This window comes from Dipteris shenzhenensis, chromosome 10 (assembly GCF_047967505.1).
Source record: "Dipteris shenzhenensis isolate YYH24624 ecotype China chromosome 10, Dip_SZ_1.0, whole genome shotgun sequence".
Lineage (NCBI taxonomy): Eukaryota > Viridiplantae > Streptophyta > Polypodiopsida > Gleicheniales > Dipteridaceae > Dipteris > Dipteris shenzhenensis.
This window is the reverse complement of record NC_141605.1, coordinates 5,094,841-5,112,782: the sequence shown is the minus strand read 5'-3', so window position 1 is coordinate 5,112,782 and position 17,942 is coordinate 5,094,841. Positions and strand designations below refer to the sequence as shown.

Genomic DNA, 17,942 nt, shown 5'->3' with positions numbered 1-17,942 from the left:
GGTTCAATATTTTGAAGTGTACTGGAAATGACTTATCTTACTGCAACTGTTTAACACCTCAGGAACCATTGTTAAGTTGTTCTGTGCTTGTTGAGGGAACTGTAGTAGTCCTGTGCATAGAACTGATGGTCTGTAATCTCTTGTAATCTCATGAACTGAGTAAAACAGCTACTGGTGTCTGGTAAAACAGAAACTGGTACTGTTCCTAGAATCCTGTGGACTACACTTGGCTGCAACAACACCTACAACTGCATGCATTATGCCACGATGGGGCTGTGTGGAAGATAATGGGGAAGGCAGGCTTTGGATAATGCTATGACAGCTTACATGGCATGAACACCACATAAGGCTACCTAGGATGGAGAAAACCAACAAATTGGAAGCCACGAAAGTGGCATTTCTAAATGAGAAAACACATGATGAAAAATAATGGCTGAAGTCAAGAAGCAAGGGGGAAAGATACAAGAAGAGTGGAGAAAGGAGAAAAATAAGAGAGAGAAGTGGGAGAAAGAAAAGGCGGAATGGGAATCGGAAAAAACCAGCATAAAAGACAAGATGCAGGCCATGGGATCAGAGATGCAACAGCTCAGAGACATGAAAGGGGCACTGGAGTTGGCATGCAAAGCTATGGAAGAACTAATATCAGAAAATGAAGGACTTTGGAAAGAAAGGGCAGCTAGGCAGGCCCTATGTAGGGAAAACGTGCTGAATTCTCACAACAGATCACCAAAGGGAAAGCAGAGATGGGGGCACATCAGCCGCAAAGAAAGTGTTCATCTTGGATGCTCTAGAGGAGGATAAGAGACACAACAGCAAGGCCCTAAATGTCCTTGTAGTGGGTGATATCCTGCTGGCTGACGCTGAAGCTTTGATCACCAAGATGGGTGTCAACCTTACTTTTGAGGCAGCTTAGAGAGTGCGTTAGGCTGAGGCACCACAAGGCCAATGGTAGTGACATTCCGGACAGCAGCGGAGAGGTCCATCTTCATGAGTATGAGGGCCACATTGAAGGGGACCAAGACATATGTAGATGTCACGCTCCGGCAGTAAGAGAATTGGAGGGAGGGGATTGTCTGGGTGATGGTAGCAAGATAGGAAGGGAAGTGGGCTGCCTACAAAGACGGTAAAGAAATTATTCAAGAGAAAGGAGAAAGGGGAGAGAGGGATGTAGACATGACATGACGGTGTGAGAGAAAGGAGAAAGGGGAGAGAGGGATGTAGATAGGACATGACAATGTTGGGCCTAGGAGACGGGGGTATAAACTAGATTGAGAATGGTTGTGTGAAGTTGCAATGTTGCCCTTTGGTCTAGATCGAAGGGGCAGAGAGGTTGTATTCTACTTCGAGACATGTGAGAGTCTAGAGAGGGGGCTACCCAGAGTGAAAAGATGCACCTGGGATTTAGCTCACAGAAAGGAGACGAGGAGAGAGAATGGGTACGAGGCTTTGGGAGTGTAGTAGTTCTTTTCAGATCATGTCTATGACTGCTCATATGTGATGCGGAGAGAGAAGCATGCACGACACATGTGGGTACGAGTTTAGTCACGTGATACACAGCCGCTTTTCATTGCAGTGTGCTATTTCCCCTCGGATGCATCATCATATGCGCGTGGGGTCACCATAGAGTCACAACCCATATGAGACGACATATGGCGATATCATGGAGTTCTATAGGCAAGAAGAGATCCTCCTTCTAGGTGACTTCAATGCGCAGACGGTGAGTAGATAGGTGGGCTTACTAGACTTTGGTTCGGACCTCCTTAGAGTACTAGAGATGGACCGAGGAGAGCTTGGGATAGCGAGGCACTTACAGGATGAACCACATGTGATAGGGTATGGGCAACATTTACTGGAGATGGGAGCAGCACAGGACCTGATCACTAGAGGACAAGTACAATGAACTACTTGATGGGCTCTCCAGTATTTGTGTCCGATTACATGATTTTGCAGTCCCCCCCCCCCCAAAAAAAAAAAAGAGAAAAAAACTCAATGCTGATCATTCCTACCTAGCATTTAGTTTCTGGACTACTACACCAAACACAGGACATGATCCTCATGTCTTGACCCATCTTGACCCATGTCCAGACTTTGATCATGCCCTGGGGCCTTGATGAGATGTATGTGATCCACTTGTCTCATGAGTGTCGACCTCTCTTGTAGATGATGCGAACCTCGCCCATGCTTTAGACACTCTTGTATCAGTGGTTCAAGATACCGCCGCCAGATCATTCCCTATGACTTGATTTACAGCATGCCCCTCGTTGGGAAGATGTCTCAAAACCCATGGTTTGATACTAAGCGCTAAGAGATGAGATCTCATCTCATATGCGAGTAGGATTTGGGGTACTTGACAATGTTCGAGGCACAATAGATCTCATGCCTCCTTACATGTTGTAAGAGGCGGGATTTCCTCGTGCATAGGTTGGATGATGTGATTTGCTCTTTCCGAGAAGGGGACTCTACTGTTGCATGGGGGCTTTTCTCTAAGAGGCGGGCTTTCCTCGTGCATAGGTTAGATGATGTGATCTGCTCTTTCCAAGAAGGGGACTCTATTGTTGCATGGGGGCTTCCCTCTAAGGGAAAGGCACCTATCCCCATAAAGATCTAGGTGTCTGGCACACTTATGCAACATCCCTCTATGCATCTTGGTCCATGCACTACTTGATATGTCCTCTCTGCCCAAGACCACCACATTCACCTTGTTCACCGCATCAATGTGAATGCTGCATTGCGTCGGCTCCAAGAATAAAGAGCCCGAGATCACAAGGGCATTACGGATTGAGCACTTTGCACATAAATAGGAGGTCTTGGCCCCAATCATAGCATAGAAGTTTAATCATGTTGTATGTTACGGTCTCGCCCTTGCTTCGAGTACCACCACCATCTTGCCGATATACAAAGTAGGGGACTCCATGGACATTGGGAACTATTGCACTCTCACAATTGGTCACACACTAGCCAAGATTCACGGGTTGAGTAAGAGAGAGAGAGAGAGAGATCAACACCTACACAGAGGCGCAGGTGCAATGGACTTCAAGGCGGGTTGGGTTCCCGAGGCAATACTCTACTCTTGACCACATCCTTACTCTACGGGCCATCATCGAGGAGGCGAGATTGGGATCCCGAAAAGTCTCGCTTGCTTTGTAGACTTTCGAAAGGCCTTTAACGCACTCCCATGATCTCGTACGATTAGTAGGTTTCAGGAGATGCAGATCCCAGGGGTCATGATCTGGGGGATGATGGGTCTATATGAGTCAGTTAAAAGTCCGGCCAGAGCGACATTGCTTCCATGCACACTTTTGAGGACCTTGATGAAGGAATGGCTGTTTATACACTAGTGAGGGTGACAATCATGTATGCAACACCCTTTTGGGAAAGTCCTCTCTCGTTGACTAATTGGAGGAGGTTTGAGAGGCTACATGTGATTATGGGATCTTGAATGATTCGGAGTAAGCCCTTAGTCTCTCATGAGACAATATAGGGAGAGTTCGCCATGACACCACTTCAGATTGATGTTTTCTTTTAGATGGTGACATACTTCCACGGGTTTTGCTTTGCTTAGCTGGAGACTATTGATGTGGCACACTAGTCATCTAGACGACTAGCAGATTGAGGGGTTAGCACGGCCTAGTATGCACGTATGTTCAGATGGTTTGCTAGCCAGGATTTTCAGATGGACTTAACTCTCCTCTTTTAGTATACTTTGTATGCCTTGTCCCCCCTCGTCTCATGAGATGAGATCAACCATATCCATGTGGACCGATCCCCCTCCCTCTTTCCTCTTTTAGTATAGTTTGGATGCCATGTCCCCCCTCTTCCCACGAGATGAGCTCAACCATATCATATTGTTGAATCTACTCTACTCTATATGTCACGGAAGTGGAGGGGAACTGAAAGTTCCCCACCAAGATCCAGCTTTGTCATGACCACTTGAGATGGTGTGACTATTAGACCCTAGTACTTGGAGGACATACGAGTCTCACATGCACTGAAGATTGCTATTGGACATATACGGATTTCGTCCCATCAATTGAGGATCGAGGTAGGGAGAGTTGTAAGGATGCCTAGAGAGCAGTGGATCTATGGGCCATGCACATTGGGGGAGGAGGCGGCAAAGGAGCATTTCCTATGTATTTACCTAGTCTATGATGAGACTCGTGGACGATACCATTGCCTTTCCCAAGAGGAGCACGGTTTCGGGCCACACTCTCAGCTGATCCACGTTCATGACCAGGGCTGCGCTGGTCTCTATTTGATTGAGATGCAGCGATACCAAGGGACCTTTTGAGATAGACTAGACAGTAGGACATGACGGTGCCACAGAAGGCAGTGATAGACTAGGCTTGCACAACGATATGTCACAAACTTCTACACATTTGAGCCTGTTACGAAAATTATATTTCTGATATATCTTGCTTTGGACATTATTATTTTAGTCAAGTGTGACTATGGCAAAGTACTCCATAGGAGCGCATTGGACGTGGCGGGGGTCCTAGTGGATACTTTGTGTGGTTAGTTAGGGACGCTGACTAGCTTGTGTTTTGCCATGCTAGATGGTCGGTATTGTGGGTGATTCCATGTTAATACTGATGTCGCTAGTATTATTGGTGTTGTGCTTGATTATTGTGCTTTGAGCGTGGTTATGTTGGGATTGGTTGATTCGGTGATTCGTTCAATCGATTGTTAATAACTAATGTAACTGGCGGCTTGAGTACAGGTGATGGAACTCATAGCGAGGATTGGAGTTAGTGCGAGGGTACCGATCGAGGTGTCGCACAGTGCATTATATATGGCCATGGGCCAATTTTGTATTTGCTTTATTATTGCAAAGTTTGACCAATATATTTTGTAGTGGACATAATCCATTTTTGGGCCCTAAGATGGCTATGTAAAGCAAATCCCTCATTTTGAAAGAGAGGGATAATTTTGGCTCCTTGGTGCTTTTATGAAATATCATAAATACTCTAGATGAGGAAGCGTGAGCCACTCATCTAGGGGGGGGAGATTGTACCCAGTTTGTTGTCGCTTTCGTGGTGTGATGGTGTTCTTCTTCTCCAATTGATTAATTGGTGAATTTGTGCGTGAAAGAAATACCTTTTGGTTTCATAGCTAGCTCCAAGACACAACTGAGTTGAGGAGGAGGAGCTAGCTGATAGGAGGGCATAGTGGATCACGAGGTTGAGACGACGTGAAGCTCTGGAGCTAGAGACACATAGACCATGTACGGTGCAGAGGTTGACGAGAGCTTGTACGATGTAGGTCTAGCCTACCTCAACATTACTCAGAAGGGACTATTAGAGTCAAGGGTCACTCTCGATATGGCCCACTAGATATAGAGATCACACCTCCATTGCAGCGAGAGACGACCTGGCAGAGACAGATACGAGATATCTTCGCATCCCAGCCATGGCACTAGGGTCATACATGATTTTAGATCGCATCTCTTGTTATCTCAGGATTTCTGCGTTTTATATCTCAAGTACTAGTTTTTTGAGTTTCTTAGCATAGCGCTCAGCAAGGGCCCTAGCAAGCCCTTTGCCTCAGCCCGTAGTGGCTTGTATGAGTTACTTTTTTTATTGTACCTTTTCTCATAGGCCTGTGAGGCTTCCGGAAGACGTTAATACATCTCTCTCTCTCTCTCTCTCTCTCTCTCTTTGCGAACACACGTGTTTGCGCATGGCTTGAGTAATTGAGTGCATGCATAATGTCCAGACAAGTGACAGTGGACACAAATATGCGATGTTTATATGGTTAAGCTATATATACAATGGTTGAATTCATATAAGCATCTCATTGTAACCACGGAGTTGACACTGGTGCACATGTTTCTAGATGGTATGTGGCCTGAAAAGGTTAAGAAAATCCAACTCTAAAGCTTCGTAAGGATGCATGGCCATGTTTTTTGTCCTGGAGGCATTCTGGATTGATTCTAGTGGTTTGAATATTTAGCGATGGTTGAATAGATCGTTGGATTCAGGAACGGGCCAACTAGCGTGTGAGCAATAGGTGTCAATGAATGGAGAAAGTGATCCTGCAGTCTGATAGAGTAATGGTGATCTACTGTCTGATAGAGTAATGGTGATCAGGCACAACTCGAATGAACGGCTGGGAAAATCGCTCCAAATTTGAAAATATGATTTTGGATGTTGATTTGATAGTGATGGGGATAGTACCTTGAGAAAATTGGATTATCAGACGTGTTTTAGATTAGGTGCATTGCTTTTAGGGTAAGAGGCTTGACACCAAAGGGGCACATTCCATGAGGGCACCAAAGAGCTGGCAGCAGGGTTTTGGATCTGTAATTGATGGTTGGCTGCAAACACTCTCTCCTCGTTGTGCAACTTCAAGTTTAAAGTTTATATTTACCCATGGAGCTTAGTGGTATTGGAGTATGTCGCATGAGAATGATATCATCTCTTTATTTTTAATATAGCTACTATAGGTATTTCAAGGTGTAGTTCTTGCCATCATCTTAAATTTGAGCTGACTAGCAGCCTAGATGGCAGCTAAGCGTAACTTTGCTTACTGGGTTATATTATTTTTATTGTTCTCATTTACTCATAATTTTGTTTAAAGTGGCTTACAATCTCCCTTCTTTCCTTTGTTCTTTCACTTGTTTTATAAAAATAATTTGTAAGATTGGATAGATCCTAGTCTTATGAAGGCGTATGACTGGCGGCCCTACACTTTTACAATATTCTTATCTTTACAATATTCTTGCACGGATGGAGTTTGTCTTGGTCACAAGAACGTCCCCAGACAAACAATGCTGCAACTGTTGTAACAAGGGCAATACATAGTTTAATAGGATGATGGCCAGCAAGTCTTCTGAGAGGAGCAGACCCTGAAGCTGCTTAAGAATGGGATTTCAAACTTTGCCAGAATCTGTCACAGCAGATTCTTGAGTGGGATTCATGTTTACCGATCATGGTCAAAGACTTCGGAGGACATGAAGAATGTAGCTGTCATATGTAAAGATCCAGTAAAAAGCATCAGTTTACAAGATGATCACCATGTGGAATTACACATCAACCCCTCCAGTAGAGCAGACTCTCAATGAATAGCTCACTAGTGCCGTTTTGACAGATGATATCCTGAGATACAAGAGCAACATGAAGAATAGACTTTATATGTGAAGATCCTCTAAACAAGAAGGTTTTATTGAAATCTATAAATGACCCTTTTCTTTTTTCACAGTGAGGCTTGGCTTCTGCAATGACTTCGGAATAGGTAAGAGAACTTATGTTTTAGGCTTATGCTGTGGCTGTTTCAATGGATAATGACACTGATGGGTAACTTGATGATCCAACCAACCCGGGCTAAGACTCCTGATGTGTAAGGAGAATTGATTTACTGTGTCTAATTCATTTGTCTTTTAAAGGTACATCCCCTAGGCTTATCATGGCCGAGTCTGCCCTTAGTCCCATGGAGAACTGGCAAAGCTATACTTATATCATATGAACATATCTTTATGTATGTTGTGTACACAAGCTTTGGGCTGCTGATGCCATAAGGATACCTGTTTTGTTATTTTCTGATGCTGAGCTGGGGAATAATCTTGTCTTTTCTTACGCATACTCCAGCTGCTTGGCTGTGTCAAGGATGTCCCTCAATGTGAAAGTAGGACCCACACTGCATCTTTTTAGTCCTTGGTCTCTTGAGAGCCTTAGAACTTTTCACTCTGCATCTATTCTTGCTTTATTTCAGAGGGTTATGTTTGAATATTGGAGTCAATGGACTATGTTGTAACTAAACAATACCGCTTTCAGCTGAGACCTTGTTGGTTTTTCTCTCACTGTATTTTGTCATTAAACAGATGTACCAGAAGGGGCTATCATCATTCGGGAGCATACTCCTCTAACTAACTTATTCAGCTGTTTGTGGTTCAATGAAGTCAACAGGTTTACACCCCGAGACCAGCTAAGTTTTGGATATGTTGTTTATAGATTAAATGGTTCTTTTCCTTTTTTCATGTTTCCCAACTGTGAATATAATTCACTTTTTCTATTGCATAAACATACTAGAGAACATTCATCAAAAATTGAATGGGTTAAGTCCTTAGATGAGCTGAAAGGTAATACATCAATTCTTGAGACTCGTGGGGGCATAGGGCTATTCACACCCTACTTGGTGGATCCTTTTTATAATTCAACATTTCATATCACTCCTTCGGGCCAAGAGTGATAATTTTTTGTCTTTGAAAGAAAGGTTTGGCTGATGAGCTCGTGTTTGGCTTCAGTGCATGCTTCATCTAATCTTCTATTGAAAGTTTTTCGGTCCTTAATTGCCATGTATGTCTAAGTCTCTTCTGTCATTGTCCTTTGACTGTCTTAGACTTCCAGCCTCGTCTACTTCATCAGCAGGTTTGGAATTTTGTGATAATCTAAAAGCACGATTACTTAATTAAGTTTTGATCAATAGTGCTCCGTGCTGTAGCAGTAGAATCCTAATGCGTTAAGACCTCAATTTTTGGCTTTCAAGGTTGTCAATTTTGGAAAGTACATTGCACACAAGGGTAGCCTGTAACTTCTACATAAGTTATAGAACTGGGCATGTTATTCAATGTAAAAGATGGAATTATATGAGAGTTGGCATATGTTTATGCATCTCAATTTTTGGCTTTCAAGGTTGTCAATTTTGGAAAGTATATTGCACACAAGGGTAGCCTGTAACTTCTACATAAGTTATAGAACTGGGCATGTTATTTAATGTAAAAGATGGAATTATATGAGAGTTGGCATATGTTTATGCATGCCGAGTGCACCTACATATGTCCATTGATGATGTCTACTAAATCCTGTGGTTCTTCATACCAGGAATCAGTTTGGTGAGTTGTTATCAGGTTACCTTGTTTTGACTCACCAACCCTCAGGCAGTTCCAGGCATCATTGCTCTTGACTACTGATTTGGGAATTGCTTGTATAAATGGATTCTCAAGTACGTGTGGGTGTGGATTTGTATGTGTGAGAGCATATGTTTATACTATGGTGTATACCGACCATTGGGCGCTGATGATGTCGGTGGGGATGTCATAGTAGCTAGTCCTTGCTATGCGATGGAGATTATGGTTTTCACTAGTTCGAGTGACTATCATGAGATTGAAACTGCACTATGTGTTGCGTATCTATAGGATGAGTTTGGGCATGTTCTACATTCATCTAGATGTATGTTCCCGCTGTATTAGTGAACATGTAAATTTTACCTTGTCAAGTTTTCGTCCGTGTTGCGGCTTGCTGATATTATGATAAATTCTTTCTATCTAAAGTGGTGTGTTGCCCTATCAGCTAGATTGTCTAAGCATTTTTTGCTTAGATGCTCATTTTTGGAGAGACTAGAAATTGTATAGTCTTCACCCCTTCATATGTGTCCTAAACTATGTTATTTTGAGTTTACTTTGCTAGTTGGCTACCTCTTTTTGACATGATTCATGATCATGGATGGTACTATGGGTGCTTTATTTTTTTGACAGTGATATGTCACATGGTTCATGAATAAGGATAATAGTAGATACTATGTATGTTTTTTACTTATGCGGTTGCTAATTGTAATCCGTTTCAGATTGTTGTTGATTTTTGAATCATCATTCATGAATGATAGATCGTAGAATCATAGATGTTGAAGCATGTTGCATAAGCCATGACTTTAAGCACTATATTGGTAATTGTATTATGTATAAAAATTGGTAATTGTATTATGTTTTTTTTTAAAATTTACACATAAATTAGGCCATATTGCCATTTCTAATTCAGTTTGAAAACTTCGTTTCTTCCATTTTTGTTTCTCCTGTTTTCATTTTGGCATGCAACTATGAATGCAGGCTAGAAATAGGGCCACATTAACGGACGTATGAAGCAACAAGCTCACAATGTGATGAGTCAAAGGCTGGAAACATGGTGAGATGAGCAGATATATGCACCAAAGAGCTCACAAGGTGACAAGACCAAGAGCAACTCCAGGGAATTTCATTTGCAGTTTGAGAACACTAGCATGTGCAAGGAGAGATTGACAACTTCACACGAGAAGTTGCTTCTAAAAGGCCTTAGCAGGTGGCAGGTGCAAGGAAAACACTAGGGTGGTGAAGTAGTTAGGATGAGAAGGAACTCGTGTGACGATTGTTTGCCTTAAATCATTAGAGTGAATGAAGGAATAATGAGGCACACGTATTTAGTCGGGCTATCCAAATTAGGATTTTATCTAGTGCAAGCCTAGGGTCCATAGACACTTGCTTTGAAATTGTCAGACGTCACTCTTCCTTGATTTTTTCACCCATATTGGTATATCGTTTCAAATGTGTGTGGCTCCCAAATTAAGAAATCCTAGTCTTGGTACTTGACCAGGTAAATGTAGGGCAAATAGCCCTCTTCAAATAATAATAGATTGCCAAGGATTGCCATAGTGGATTGCATGTATAGGCCAACCGTGCCAAGCATATGATCCAAAAATTCTCTCCAAGAGAAGAATTCTTTGAGTTCTATTATTGAATACTTTGGAACATCCCAAAAGATCTACAAATATATATTGTTGATCATCATCCCAAATTAAAGCAGAGGGCTCGGGCACATATGGTTGATATCCTTAGTGCTTTGAAAATATGACCTACCAACAATACCGAGTCAACATATGAAAGAAAAAGAAAGAAGCCATCATGGAGTTGTGTTTTCATCTAAACTTGGAGATGGGTAAATGTCATACATTCCAAGGCATGGGAATTATGGCATGGAGATTATGCATAAATGCAAATGTCAAAAATATGTTTTGCAACCAAAGTTGGAAATAAGAAATAAGCCAAACATCGACAATGGATTAAGATTACTAGGTTTTAAATTTCCATACTTGGAAAAATGTGGAGAAAGCTCTTGCATAAGTTTAAGAGTAAGATTCACATGGTCCTAGCAAGAGGCATGAACATATGTTGAAGTGGACTCTCTCTCTCTCTCTCTCTCTCTCTCTCTCTCTCTCTCTCTCTCTCACATGTTAGGGGCCAGACTTGTCGGATACAGAGTACGTCCGTGTGGAGCGGCTATAGGTTCTCATGTTATCACAGATGATTCGTGGTAAGCCATTCGTTCCTTACCAGATCATTTAGGTTGAGTTTGGGTCACCCCCATTATAGCTAGATGCTGCATTTCAGGTCATCACGTATCTGTATCGAGGTAGGGAGTATGGGGATCACACCTCTGGGCATAGCAGGCTACCATGGCTAGCACTGTCCTCTTCTATGGTACTTGCAGTAGGAGGGGACTAGAGGTGCTGATATGCACACACAGAGAGATGGTTTGAGCAATTGGGGCTCCACATGGATAGACTACCTCCCTTGTAGTATAGCATGGATGCTCCATTTTCTCCCCTCCTATCAGACGAGGTTAACCAGGTGATCTCTTAACAGCTCACACATTTTAGACCTCGTCAAGTGAACTCCCAGTGAAGCTTAGCTTCTACAGAGATCACTGCTTACATATCACAGATCAGGGTTTCATTGATCCCTTAGGATACACATAGATCTACTCACCCCACTCACTGAGGATCTCTATTGGGCAGTTTTGGGTCTCTTCACATAGACTTCGTATCGAGAGCGACAGAGCAGAGTGACTACCCAGGGAGAGATGCATATGCACATTATGTGACGTGCATGAGGTTGAGATATAGGAGCACTTCATCTTCAGGTGTCCTACTTACTATGAGATCTAAGGGCGTTTCTACTGTCTCTTTAGAGATAGCTGTGGGATTTTGGCCCGATTCTTCTCCTACCCAGACCAGCGATGTTTAGTAAGCTTCATTGATGAGGTACTCAGACACCGCGAGAGAAGACTTTGAGAATGGAGATAGGAGCATACTTTTTCCTTAGCTAAGCTCTCTCAGAGCTCTATCACGGAGTTTTTTCAGCGAGATCACGTGGACTCCCATGAGACAAGGCCTCGACATGATCTTGACTTGGAGCTAGTGATCTGACAGCTCAGACAAAGGGTTGACACACTTATCACACTTGGGGACATTCCCTCTCTGTTTAGAGTCGGAGCCCGGAGTCGGCTGGTGGAGCCCGACTGACAGGGGTCATGGTAGCCCTAGTTAGACACATAGCTATGACCAACAAACGTGCCAGGGTTGAACATGTGAGTGACCGACAGCTCTCTATTGTCGAGTTCATGCCCCCATTGCCTCATCCACCTTGATGATGATAATGAGATTGATATATAGTCGACCACCGACATGACTGTTATTAGGACTTTGTACTACCATTCTGCATTTTTTGCATTTTGCATTGGTGTGGATGCTCGTTTAGTAGCTCCACTATCATAGCTCGTTTGTACCAGGTTTTTCACAGTCTCATAGACCCATTGGTCTTTCAAAGACTTTAATAAACTCTCTCTCTCTCTCTCTCTCTCTCTCTCTCTCTCTTTCTCTCATTCTCTCATTTTTTCCCTTATTTTTTACTTTGTTTCTTTCTTTTTGTTATCAAAGTTTTTGTTGTTTGGGTTGGGGTTACATTGCTTAGTAAGCATTGGGTTTACCAAAGAGATTATGGAATCTTTGAAACTCAATTCGGTAGCTTATGCTTGGGTACTGATTGAAACATAAGCGTAGCTTTGCGTATTAAGTTAATTTTTATTTTTAATTTTCACGATTTTGTTCAAAGTCACTTACAAACTCCCTTCCTTTCTTTGTTCTTCACTTGTTTTATAAAAAAATAAATTTCTAGATTGGATATATTCTAGTCTTGTCAAGGTGTGTGTATGTGTGTGTGTGTGTGTATTGAAGCGAACTCTTGCATCTTTAGCGAGAGAAACTTTGTGAGACTAGGCATGAAAAGAGGCATTCTATAAAGATTTCCCACCTTGACTAGCTACCCCAGGTACATCTTGAAGTCAAGGTTATGAGAGCATTGAATCTTAGGCCCTTGGCATTTTGGTTAAGAAAATGCGGATAAATAGGTATTGACCCCCTATTTGTGAGGAATAATGAGAGTCTAAATCTCATCCCAATGATCATAGGTTATCAAGCAATGAGCAAAGTGGGTAAGGGCATGTTCTTGGTGATTGATTTGAACATGCATCGCCTTGTACATTCTTTGCTCCACAAGTGCTCTCATGGCTTTTGAAGTGGGATGGGAGGGTTGAAAGCACATAGACCTAAAGATCTCTTATGTATTTGAGGGTCCTTGTTTCAAAGTTGATGCTTGCCTTTGCAAAGGTGAGTATGCCTTGCTCAAAATGTTGCCTACCTTTTAGCTCCTTGCTTGGCTTGGTTTCCATCAACTTGGCTTCATATGATGTTTGGTTAGCAATTCGTCTTAGCCATTTTTGGGCAAGGTACAACTGTGATTGGGGCTTTGCCCCTCAATTCCATCATGGTCTTGTAGCCACAAGGTTCATGTTCCTTTTCTCGTATTGACTTTGCCTCAAAAATGCTATCTTGGTTCCTTATCTTGGGTCACCACCTTGGCACTTGGCAAAATAGGCTAAGTTGCTTTGATTATTACAAGGCCATAACTCAGAACAACATCTATCTCATGGTGGCTCTAAGAGTTTGGACATATGGCATGCATGTTCATGCCATAACTTGCATTCATGCCTTCCTCTACAAATAAGAAACACGACCCATCCATTTCCTTGGTCTAAGTTCCTCCTTGGTCTTCAATTATGATAGTGACCTCAAGGGGATCTCTACTCGTCTCTTTCTTGGGTTTGACATTAGTGTTGAAATTGATCATTTATTCCCTTTTTTGATGGCGATAGGGAACTCCCATAGCAAGCCTTGTTATCGTTGTCCAGTTTCTTAGTAGATAGTGAATGCATTCAGTCTACGAGTAAAATTTGTGAGAAGCACTATGTACAAACCTGGAGTAATGAAGGGTTCTAGTCTTCTAATATATGAAATTTCTATACTAAGAAGGTTGTGCTATAGGTGTGCATCAACTCCTCCACTAGGGCAAAACTTGTGAGAAGCACTATGTACAAACCTAGAGTAACGGAGGGTTCTAATCTTCTCATGTATGAAGTTTCTATAATAAGAAGGTTGTGCTATAGGCGTGCATCAACTCCTCGACCAAGGCGAGAGAAAACAAGCCATAACTCACTTGCAAGCACCTCTACTTCATCTTCACAACAATGCTCATGAGCCTATATTACACTTTCTGGCCTGGAACCAGCTCTCGTAGTTGTGACTTTCATCTGCAGGTATGCGAAATCCTTACCTAAGCACGTGCATGGACCTCCTTGAAATCAACCGTTCTAGTGATCAAAACACAGATGGAATCTATTAACCTCAATCACCGTTCTAGCACATTGCATTTTCTACCTCCCTCCGATCTTTATTTGACGCTTCTTAGGGTAGAACATAAACAACAATATGGACACACCTGATGTTGTTCCACGTGCAACGAAGCGTGCCTACTGTAAGAGGGGATTTGTAGATACTCGAGATATCCCTGCCTCATCTAGATCCATAGTAGGCAATAATATAGAGTCATTTAAAAAAATAAGTGAAACTTGATGCCTACCCATGAATACGAAGTAGTGAGAGTGGATATAGGACAATGATTGCAATGTATGAGTTATTAAAAAATAATGTTCACCAAGATTGAAAGATTTTATTTGTGTGCTATCCTACTTCTTGCACTATTGCATTGTAGGAAGAATTTAAAATGGTTTGCATTTGATCTACATAAGTCTAGTACTTTTCTGGAAGAATTAAAAATGGTTTGCATTTGATCTACATAAGTCTCGTACTTATCTATGCTTTGTAAGATCCAAGTAAAATGCATACTTGAGAAGGCATTAGATTTCATGATGTTTTGGATCCTATTATAGATGGCATTTTTAAAATTTACTGTTTGCTTGCTGGTTTGTTATCTCTGAGTTATTGATTGCCCCCATCAACAACGTGGAACTATGGGATACTTTGCACAAAAATGGATTGTTAAATTTTAATCATCAAGAATGTAGATTTTACATTGTATGTCTCTTGTTTCTCCTAAATTTCTTAACTTTGTGTTCTATTATGCTTGTTTTTTTAGAGAGAGAGCTTGTATTTTCAATTAATTTAGCAAAAAATCCAAATTCATGCACTTGTCTTCCCACAAAAGATTGCAATAGGAAGATTGCAAGGGCCTTCACTTGGGTCGATCCAAAATCACCTAGATGCCTTCATGGCCATATTGCTTCACATCTATAGTTCGATAGACCAATATACTTTGCTAATGAGGTGTTCTTAATGCTTGAATTTTGCATATAGTCCACGTTTTCATGTTAAGAAATGTTTGCATGACATAGCTTCTTTGATGCCTTTTTTTATAACAAGTGAGTAGAACAAGGGCATCCTTCATGATAGGCTCCCTTGATTGTTGATGAAGAACGAATACTTGAACGTGACTATATTTCGGACCATCAACAAATTATAACTAAAAAGAAAACTTTTATGTCATATATTTTCTCAAGTTTAAGAATCATCCCAAAAATGATGATGCTCAGTGGACGTCTAAACAATTCTTTCGAGATTTTCCAAACCTCATTAGTTTCTATAATCAAACACTGAGTTGATGTTGCATCCAAGCAAGAGGGATGTTACGGAATCATAATCTTGTTGACTATGGCCAAAGTACTCCATAGAACTACAAAGGATTCAGAGGGGGCTCTAATGGATACTTTGTGTGGTTAAGTTGGGAATGCCTAATTGACCTATGTTTTCCCAATGCTAGATGGTCGATATTGTGGGTAATTCCATGTTATCTTTGATTATTATATATTGAGTAACACTATATTGGGCTTCATTGATTCAGTGATTCATTCAATTGATTGTTGCTAATTAGATTGCATCTTAAGGTCATATGATATGGAGAACTAATGCTAAAGGTTTATTTGAGTTCTCCAAATAAATTCAATAGTTACAGAATCACACAACCAGTCTTTCTTGAGTGTTATATGGGGAATCGAATGACACATCAACTGATAATAAAGTTGTTTTTGTGACTTGCATGCCAGTTTAGAAAGGCATTTTGGCATCACTACATCATATTTGTGATCATATTGGTTAGATGTTCAATAAAATTATATGAATTGCCAACGAAAAGGAGGATGGTATGGGCTTGAAATGTAAAGAATTTATTGACACTTCATACCTAATCGTTTAATAATAGAGATGAAAAGCATGTTACAAGTTAGACGATACATTCTCTTTATTGTACTTTTAATTACAAAATGTGATTGTTACTAAGTTTCTTGATATCATCCAAAATGTATTACTTCAAGCTTTAAAAATGAATTTTTTGGGGCAAATTTGAGTGTTTTTTCTTAAAGTAACGGTAGGCTTTTATGCCATTTTTGAAAGCACAATGTTAAACCTACAAACTTTTCCAAAAAGCCCTAGTCTTTAAGGTCCTTGGGGAATCCCTTCAAAAGTACCATCACGTTCTTGTTCATGCCGAAGAGTTTTGATTTCAAATGTAACATTATTAATTATTGTCAAATTATATGCATTGTTGTGAAGCATACATTTTGCAAATTGAATGACACATAGACAATCTTATCTCACCCCGTATAGAATTTCAATCTCTTGTAATTACCTCAATGTATCCAAATTGTCCACAGCTTTGCTTAGATTATGACATGAAGAGTGGCAAAATGAAAGCGCTGGAGATGTAAATCACTCATGAATATGTGGTGATGGTTTCTAAATATGATGTGGAGGAGGATGTGCCTAGGGAAGTTGGCATCGGACTCACTTGCTTGTTTTCCAATATTCTAGTGACTGATACATAGTCACTACACTTTGTTCCAAAGATGTATGAGTATAATTCCATTTGTCTAGTTCAATTTTTGGTTTCCACTACTTTTTATTATTTTCATGTTTATGTGAAGGTTGTAGAAGAATGTCATTAAAAGTGTATGTATGGATTATCCATAGGGGGAGTGTGACTTTTGCTCATTGCTATGATGGCATAAATTAATTTACAAGAACAGGAGGTAAAAGTGAATGCTACATTTGGGTGGGGAGGTGTATTAATAAATTAATTTGCAATGTTATAAGGCAAACAATATGTGAGATTGAGAATGACTTTAATTTCTAGCTGAAGGAAGGTTTCGGAAGTCATTAGGCTTGACACGTATTGCAAGGATTGTTGGAGATATGGGAAACTTGACACAACATGTGTAGGTAGAGGTCCCTTACATGGTATCAATAGATCAATATGAAATGCATTGTGGGGATTCTCCAATGATCAAGTAGCTCAATCTCATAGGCAAGATTATAAATTTTTGTATAATGTTAAATGGTCCATAACATTGTAGAGCCATTTTTGTCACAAAACATTTTTCAAAACTTTTTCACCTTCTTTTATCCATCCTCAAAAGGATGTAATCACCCTCTTTCAAGATCATACATTTTATTTTCTTATTATATTCTCTTTTATGCAAGGCTAATGGCTTCTTTTACCTCCTTGAGGATGTAGTCATACCTATTAAGTAAATTCATTGGTTGCCTCAACTCTATGGGGAAATCTAGTGATAGGTACATGTAGAAACTTCCCTTCGATTACCTTAGATGGTTCCCTTCTAGTTGCCAAATGAACTATATTATTGTAGGTAAATTGTAAGATATGAATAAACTTATTTTGAGGCTTTGAACATATCTAGAATAGTACTATTTGTTACTTCAATTTGGTCATTAGATGCTCCTTATAAGGCTAAAGAAAAATCTAGCCTACTCACAACATTCTCAAATAATGCACTCAAAAAGTTACTACAAACTTTAGAATCTCGATAAGATACTATTATGTTTGGCAAGCCATGATGTACATTAAAGATCTACTTGATGAACATATGTGTAGCTCGCTAAGCTGAGAGAGGCTTTTTGCATGGGGTAAAGTATGTTTGCTGACTAAAGCAGTCTCCTATCATCATATCATATGATTTGATTATAATAGTAGGCATTTTGGTAATAAAGTCATG

General features: G+C 40.7%; 1 protein-coding gene across 7 annotated transcripts in view; it reads left to right on the top strand.

Annotated features, from left to right (window-relative positions):
- The window catches only part of LOC147897302 (Sept9 (DUF616)), a 34,126-nt gene extending 23,828 nt beyond the window's left edge, over positions 1 to 10,298 (top strand). The window contains exons 6-7 of one of the 7 annotated variants that reach the window (XM_087380689.1): positions 7,817 to 7,901; positions 9,818 to 10,298. In XM_087380689.1, the coding sequence (XP_087236815.1) occupies positions 7,817 to 7,901; positions 9,818 to 9,839 (107 nt within the window). In that variant the 3' untranslated portion in view covers positions 9,840 to 10,298. Of the gene's footprint in view, positions 1 to 4,717; positions 5,461 to 6,731; positions 6,885 to 7,381; positions 7,791 to 7,816; positions 8,251 to 8,816; positions 8,940 to 9,817 lie in introns of those variants that run through there. The other 6 variants (XM_087380688.1, XM_087380694.1, XM_087380687.1 and 3 more) reach the window with 6 other exon arrangements.
- Positions 10,299 to 17,942: the final 7,644 nt, after the last annotated feature.